The sequence below is a fragment of the Suricata suricatta genome, chromosome 4 (genome assembly GCF_006229205.1).
Source record: "Suricata suricatta isolate VVHF042 chromosome 4, meerkat_22Aug2017_6uvM2_HiC, whole genome shotgun sequence".
NCBI lineage: Eukaryota > Metazoa > Chordata > Mammalia > Carnivora > Herpestidae > Suricata > Suricata suricatta.
Window position 1 is genome coordinate 158,057,877 of NC_043703.1, and position 8,005 is coordinate 158,065,881.

Consider the following 8,005-nt stretch of genomic DNA (forward strand, 5'->3'; position numbering starts at 1 on the left):
TTCTGGGCATGCCCACAGGGGTCCCACAGAGTCAGAAATGGTGGACTAGACGGGGGCCATTTTCCCGAAGGCCTGCTTGAGACACACACCATTGTTAGCTCTGCAGTCTAGAGTCTAAGGGCTACACGAGACACTTGGAGGGGAAGTGAACAGGCGCGAGGTGCCCAAGCAGGATGACAGAGGGTCTGGGCTCCGCAGGCCAAGAAGGCAGGATGAGACCCTTGCAGGAGGGTGGGGTGCAGGGAAGAAGGGGGCAGGCCCAGGCCTATAATTTGCAGTACAGGGAGGGGCCGGAGGAGGGCCGTCCTAACCACCAGCTCTGGGACAGGCTGTTTCAGTCCAGAGGATCCCTGCTAGGGGGTGACTTGGCCCAGACAGCTTTGAGTTCAGTTCTGGGTTCTTGCCCCCTCTGAGCTGAGCCTCCTGGCCTGTGGATATTATCTCCGGGGGCTACTTCTCCTTCCTCTCAGACAGCAATGGACTCCCCACAGAACTGCCACACTGGCCTCTGGGGGCTCCTGCTGGTGTAGGGTCCACTGGGACCCCCAGATCCACATCGCCCACATCTGGACAGCTAATTTTATGTGCCCGTTTGACGGGGTTGTGGGTGCCCAGGTATGTGGTTGAACATAATTCTGGGTGTGTCTATATGGGCATTTCCGGATGAGATTAACACTCCAATTAGGAGACTGAGTAAAGCAGATGGCCCTTCCAATATGGGTGGGCCTCATCTAATTCGTTGAAGGGCTGACTAGCAGAAAAAGTCTCCGTAACAGAAATTTTGCTCTGAAAGTCTCGAGCTGGGATGTTGACCTCTGGCCTTCGGACCCATTCTGGAATTATGCCATCAGCTCTCTGGGTGGAGCTCCAGCTTACACATCTCGGGGCTGTTCTGGAGCCAATTTCTTGCAGAGCTGTCAAGACACCATCTTGCCCTTCTGCGGCGAGCTGGACCCACCCCACGTCACCTGGCCTCCCACCCATCTCCGTGCAAGGGTACTGCCCACCAAGTCCCAGAGTTGTGGGTACGTAGGGAGCTTCAGCATGAACTGGGCTCTGGTAATGCCACCGGCCCAAGAGGCACTTACAGCCAACTCGCTGTTTCTATGCCGAGGCATGTTATCTTAAAGATGACTAGAGGGGCGCCTGGGTGGTTCAGTCGGTTGAGCGTCCGGCTTCAGCTCAGGTCATGATCTCACAGTTTGTGGGTTCAGGCCCTGCGTCGGGCTCTGTGCTGACAGCTAGCTCAGAGCCTGGAGCCTGCTTCAGATTCTGTGTCTCCCTCTCTCTCTCTGCTCTCTCTGACCCGCCCCTGCTCAGGCTGCTCTCTCTCTGTCTCTCAAAAATAAATAAAAAACATTAAAAAAAAAAGATGACTAGAACCAGCGAAACAGCGCCCATCCCTGCCAGCCTGTGGGGCAGGCTCTGAGCCACATGTGCCGCCCGTTTACCTCAATCACCCGCCTCTCCGGTTCGCCCCTCCCACAGTGGAGACACTGAGGCTCTGAGAGGTCCCGCAGCCCATGGGTAGGCGTGATGGACACCGCGGTGCCCCTCTGGGAAACAGAGCTCCAGTCCTGTTCTCCCCTTCCCCTAAGGGGCATGGTGGGTCCTCCTTAGCCAAGGGTGTATCCTGCCTGGCCAGTCACGGTCACCTCAGGCCCCCTGCCAAGGCCTGCGTTTCAGTTAATGAGAAGTAAAGCTGGTGAGGAGGCGGGTGGCGTGCAGGATTCTGGAGAGTTCTGCCCCCTCACCAGGAAGAAGTCTTCCTGTGGAATGTGGTGTGAGCTACACGGTGGGGACCCCAAGGAGACAAGCATGAGGACAAAAGCGGAGTGTGAGGTGGGGGGCGGGGTGGGGGGGCCGGCGGAGGGAACGTGGGGGGCCCAGGGATGCTCCCTCCGGCTGCTGAAGCCCCCGAGCCGACAGTCTTTGACTTCTCGACCTGTGAGACAGGCGTCCTGGGGTAGAAGCCCCCTAGGCCCGGTGTTCTGTCCCTCTGGCCACAGGCCGAGAAAGCAGGTCTCCCTCCCGGCCTGTCCCCGCTCCGCCCTCACCAGGCCTGTGTTGATTAAAAAGGGGCGGTGGGAGACATGGCAAGAAAGGCTGGCAGAAGCCTGGAGGTCCAATCTGCCAGGGACAGTCATCCTGTCTCTCCGCACACACGTCCTGACACCGGGCAGCTACTGAACAGCCTGCACAAGATTTATGGACACAGTGACAGCTCCGGGGACACCAGCGGCGCCATTTACCAACAGCGGCCGGACCCGCTGAGTCTACTGGGGCCGAACGTGCGGAGCGCTGTGGGCAGCAAAGTGGGGGCGCTCATGGGGCCAACACAGAAGTCAGGGGATTCCGTTTATTGGATCATTTTAATACAGGAAATGCCAGACACCAGTCGACGGGGCGGACAGACCTTGCACAGACGCCTGTGTTCACTACGTGGACGGGAGGGTCTCCACGGCACTGGGCACGCATGCATTTCCTTGGAAACGGGCAGATTGAGAGTGCATAAATACCACAAAATGACCAGACTCAGGGGGATCACGGGCCATGAGGAACCACGCTCCAAAGGCAACGGAGGCATGAAATACGGGACCTGCACAGGACATGTCACCTCACCACAGGCATAACTTATATATTAAAAGAAAGGAGGCCATAGTATGCATACGTGCGGGCAGCTCTGGTCAGAGGACATGAACGAGCGAGGTGGAGCCATGCACAGGGAGGGCTTGCCCGTCTACTGTCCCTCCGTTCTTGTCCCCACCTTTCCCACGGTCACCTGCGATCATGAAATAGATCAGCCGGCCTTGTCTCCATCTTAGAAGTCCCATCAGTGTCCTCAGCCGCGTTCTCGGGGCGCCCTGGGGTGGGGAGGCACCCCGGAATGGAGAATGAGGGGCCCCACGTGTAAACACATAGGCGGGGGCGCCCTGGGGGCGGGGCGTGGGGGGAGGGGCAGGAGGAGGCCCGGTGGGGGAGGTGCCGCGTTGCCGCCTGGGCCCCTGCCAGCAGAGCAGGAATGATGGAGGAGACATCCACTTTTGCAAGCAAAGCTTAAAGGCGAGACAGGCCTGTGTTTCTCTGCAGCCTTCTGGACGCCGGGTCCCTCAGAACTGGCTGGCGCTGCTGGGGTCGCACTGTAACAAGCGGACGATGGAGGGGTCGCTCTTGGCACCTTTAATGAACTCTTCCAGGGACAGTTTGCCTGTGGGACGGGAGAGAGGAGAGATGGGGGGGTGAGCCAGTGCTCGGGGTTCCTGGGCCTTCCAGAGGCCGTGGAGCCAGCTCCGGGCTCAGGGACGCCCCCTCTGGTCTAAATCCTGCACCTTCCCGAAGCAGGACCCAAGAGGCTCTGCTCACTTCGCAGGAGTTTCTGAAAACTCCCTTTTTGCTTCCGCTGCTCGATGCAAAGCACTGAGAAACTTCAAGGACATACCCAGTAAGACACGAGCTGTGCCCTGTGGGGCAATTTAAATCCTTTTGGAAGTCACCACAGGCTTCGTCCAGAAAGAACACGGCCTCTGCCTCTCGCCCATAAGCACTTCAGAGCCGATCGGGGCCGGGAGGTGGGTGTAGGCACTGCCCAGCTTCCGCTCGGCTGGCAGACAGGGTGGGGGTCTCGAGGAGAAGACCCGCCGTGACAAGCGTCCAGCCGCCCCTCCCTCGTCCTCTGTCCCTCCCGCATCGGCAACCCCGTCACCGCTGGGACACAGAGGAAAGTGGGTTTGAAAACCTAAGTGAGTTGCAGAGAAACCATGACACACACGTGCCCACCCCCCACTCCCCGGACGCCCGTGGGGAAGGACGCAGGTATGAAGCTGGCTCTGTTCCAGTGGCGACATTTACCCAGCAGGACAGCGGGTAAGGAGCTTGCGGCCGTGCCAGGCCACCACCGGCCAGCTGCCGACCTGTCTCGTCCCCTCTGGGATCTCCAGCCCTGACCTGGCCTGGAGGACACACTCCGTGACCTGCTGCCAGGAAGCCAGGTGAGGGGTCCAGAGGCGAGGGTCCAGCTGCCCAGGCACAGCCCACTGCCAGAGAGGGGCGCCCCTCCTGCGCGCCCCCAGGATGGGGCAGGCAGGCAGGCCTCTTGGGAGACTAAACAACCTCCAGGCTCAAGGCTGGGCAGGGAAGCACCCACTTCAAAGGAGGAGGAACCCTCCCCTCTGCTTACACGGAGGGCCCATTGTGTTTTATTACTCTCCTTAGAATTAGTGGGGACTTTCACTGGCCACGCCCCTCTGATCGCTCAGGGGCGGGGCGGGTAGGCGGAGCTTCTGAAAGCACAGCCCCTTCCTCCTGGCAGACAGCAGGGAGGGTGAGGGGGTGAGGGGGGTTCCTGAGCATGGTCTGTGTCTCTGGGTCTGACAGCAGCGTCAGTCTCAGCTCACAGGTATGGCCGGAAGGGGGGGGTGTGGACAACACAGGGCACCCCTGACCCCTGGGGTGGCAGGGAAATAAGACGAGGTGCACTGCCCCACCGGCTCGAGGCTGGGCACCCCTGCTTTCGCCCTTGTCTCTCCAACATCCACTCTTCCCTCCCTCCCCAAGCCCCAGGGACAGACTTGGTCTCACAGAGGTGCTCTGTCCCCCATTGCAGGGACTCAGGCTCACCAATGAGGAGGGAAGGCGCCGGGTACAGGCACAGCGGGGGGCCCCGAATGGATGGTTGGGTCCTCGCGGGGAAGAGGGGCCCAAGGGTGACACTAAGAGCTCCCTGGGCATCATCCCATTGAGTCCTCCCAACCGCCTGAGCCTCAATCGATCATCCCCATGTCACAGAGGAGGAAAGCAAGCCCTGGCCGAGCCAACACCGCGCCGGTCTGTGGGCATCGGGAGCCTGTGCCTTGCTACCCTGGAGGGTGAAAGGCAGGTTTTTAATCAGCACCAGGGCAATGCCAGGCACAAGGAAGTCTTGTTTTACTTGTGGACGCGTTTGGGCAATTGTCCCCTTGCTGTCCGGTGTGTCCTCCCTGCCGCCGGTGGTCGCACCGGAAACCTCCTCATCCCTGGGCTGGCTCAGTCCTTGGACTCATTTGCCAAAAGCACTTGAGAGTTTAGCAAGCGCTTCTTCATGGGTTTGCTTATTTTTAACCTCCAGGATGACCCAGGGCCTGTTTCTTTTTCTTTCATCCTGGCTGTGGACTGCACTGGACAGAACCGGCAAGAGGCACCGACCCGCCCTTGCAGAGCTAACCCCACCCCTTTGCAAGGAGCCTACCAAACTGCCCTGCCAAGGTTCGGGTCCCTGTACTGCCGCCACCACCACTGCCCATCTGCCCCCACCAGTGTGCGGGGGACCCTGCCGCAGCTCCTGCAGGCCACTGGGGCACTGGGGAGCCTGCCAGCGCAGGAAGACAGCAAAGCAGAGCACAACCCACGTCCCAGCTTCCCACCATCCGGGACCCTGGATGCACCTGCCCCGCAGTGCCTCCCCCTCCTTGGGATACACCCATGGGGCTGTCAGTCTCCCTCATTTTAGAAGCGAGGACACTATGGCTCAGAGGGAACAGGTTATGCCTTGAGGACAGAGCCAGGATGCAGGACGGGTCTCCCTGACTTTGAATCCTTCTTCTTCCCTCAGCACAGGTGCTCGGGCTGCACGAGGCCAGGTCCAGGCTGGGAAACACCCGAGAAGCTGCTGAAGGGGCTAAACACATCTCTGCTCTCAGCAGCACGGGCGCGCGTGCGCACGCACACACGAATGCATGCACCCCTGCCCCCCCCACACCTACTCCTTACCGTCATTGTTGGTGTCCATCTGCCGGAAGATCTTATCCGTTCGTTTCTCCGGGGTGGACTCATCCTCGGGCATTTTCATCACAGAGGACACCATCTTGTAGATGGCCTGCAAAGACACGCGGAAGATGTGCCTGTGGATTCTAGAATGTTTCTGGGCAGACTGGGCGGGTGTGAGCCTCCACCCAGCTCACAGCAAGGTGCAAAGGGGTTGGGATGTAGCAGCCTTCAGGACCCTTCCTCAGCTTTCTAGAGGAACATTTCTAGAATGTTCCATTGTGACCATCACAGCTGAGAGCTGGCATGCTGAGCAAAGGAAGCCAGACCCACTGATGGGAAGTTCAAGGGTGGGCAAAATAACTCCACGGTGACAGCCCCTGGGGTGGGAGGTGGGATGGTTGGTACCCAGGCAGGCCCTTGAGGGAGCCTTCTGGGGGTGAGTCCGAAACACCCGAGGGTGGTGGTCACACAGACACGTGTACACGCCCCACCATGCTGCACAGTAAGCTGTGAGCATTTACTGTGTCTGTTACACCCTAGTCTAAAACAGGAAAGATTTAGTCCCTGAAACCCATAGGGAGAACCCCAGAAAGGAGCAGCGGTGAGGCGGCATCGATCTCGCAGAAGTCTGACACTTGCTATAACTTAAAAGCAGAGCGTTAAAAGAAGAACAAAAACAAAACCCAAAAATGAATGATCCTGAGTGAGGTTTCCAGTATCTGTTACGTTCCCCCACTTCTTGGCCCCTCTCTCTGTTTTCAGGGCAGGCGCAGGCTGGGCCGGGCCCGTCTCCCACCAGCCTCCAGGCACAGGTTCGAGTCTTGCTCCTGGGACATCCTCCTGGACCGGCCCACCTCGCTTGCCCGAGTGCAGAGCCAAGGGCAGCACCAAGCCCCTCCAAGGACTTGACAGGTAGGCATCTGATGTACTTAAAATGGTAGTGCATTCTGGGGTGCCTGGGGAGCTCAGTTGGTGAAGCGTCCGACTTTGGCTTAGGTCATGATCTCACCATTTGTGAGTTCGAGCCCCCGGCTGGGAGCCTGAAGCCTGCTTTGAATTCTGTCTCCTTCTCTCTGCCCCTCCCCCACTCACCCTCTGTCTCTCTCTCTCTCTCTCTCTCTCTCTCTCTCAAAAATAAACATTAAAAAAGTTTTTAGTTAAAAACACCAGTCCATTCTGAGAAAGATGTAGGGGGTGGGTATCCCAGGCACCTGGTGAAAGGAACAAAACGCGGTTTCTTTCTGGAAAACAGCGTCACCTGCCGGAGCTCCTGCCAGGCGTGGTGTCTCATGAAGAGGCGTTCATCTTGTGTCTGACTTAACTCCAGGGTCACTAACGTTTCAGCTTTGCTTTACACTTGCACGTTGTCGGGGTCATTACAAGCTGTTGCGTGCATTCCCAAATACGGGGATTCGAAAATGTTTCTTAGTAGGCGCCTTCCCAAGGGACCTCTCATATAATTGTCAGCTCTGTTCTTTCTTAGGACATCACCTCTCTGAGCCTCGGATTTTGTGACATTCGGGGAAAGACGCTGCGCACAGGGGTGTGAAGAAACACATTATAGCCCTTAGGCCAGGGCTGATATATACAGCAAGTGATCAGTAAATACTGGCTTTTATTCCTATTGAGTTAGACGACAGGCGCCCAGTTAGGTGACAGCTGGTCACCTTCAAAAGTGCACGGGGGGCGGGGCAGGTGGCGCCCGGCAGAGATTGATTGAAAGGGCGGTGGCCGCCACTGCGCGTGCGCAGCGCCGCGGGGCGGGGGCGCCCTACCTGCACGATCTCCAGCATCTCGCTGCGGCTGATGTAGCCGTTGCCGTCCAGGTCGTACATGCTGAAGGCCCACTTGAGCTTCTGCTCCAGCTTGCCCCGCGACGTGACGCTCAGCGCGATGATGAACTCCCGGAAGTCGATGGTGCCGTCCCCGTTGGTGTCGAAGGTGCGGAAGACATGCTCGGCGAACTTGGAGGCGTCGCCGTAGGGGAAGAAGTTGGCGTAGATCTTCTTGAACTCGTCCACGGTCAGGTGGCCGGTGGGGCAGTCCTTGAGGAAGCCCTTGTACCACTCCTGCAGCTCGTGGTCGGTGAACTCCGTGTTCTCACGCAGGTCCTGCAGCACCTCGGGCCGCAGCTTGCTGTTCTGCTTGCCCATGGCGGCCGGCGGCTACACCTGCAAGATGGGGCGTCAGCGTGGCGGGGGGGGGGCGCCCAGGGGCCGTCAGCGGGGTGAGGGGGTGCCCGGGGCCGTCAGCGTGGGGGGGC

General features: G+C 59.0%; 1 protein-coding gene across 5 annotated transcripts in view; it reads right to left on the reverse strand.

Annotated features, from left to right (window-relative positions):
• Positions 1-2,345: 2,345 nt before the first annotated feature.
• Positions 2,346-8,005, reverse strand: part of HPCAL1 (hippocalcin like 1) — a 104,454-nt gene continuing 98,794 nt past the window's right edge. For 4 of the 5 annotated variants that reach the window (XM_029938310.1, XM_029938309.1, XM_029938312.1 and 1 more), the window contains 3 exons: positions 7,518-7,913; positions 5,746-5,851; positions 3,111-3,208 (listed from right to left, as the gene is read on the reverse strand). In XM_029938310.1, coding sequence (XP_029794170.1) covers positions 3,111-3,208; positions 5,746-5,851; positions 7,518-7,895 — 582 coding nt within the window. In that variant the 5' untranslated portion in view covers positions 7,896-7,913. Of the gene's footprint in view, positions 3,209-5,745; positions 5,852-7,517; positions 7,914-8,005 lie in introns of those variants that run through there. The other variant, XM_029938313.1, reaches the window with a different exon arrangement.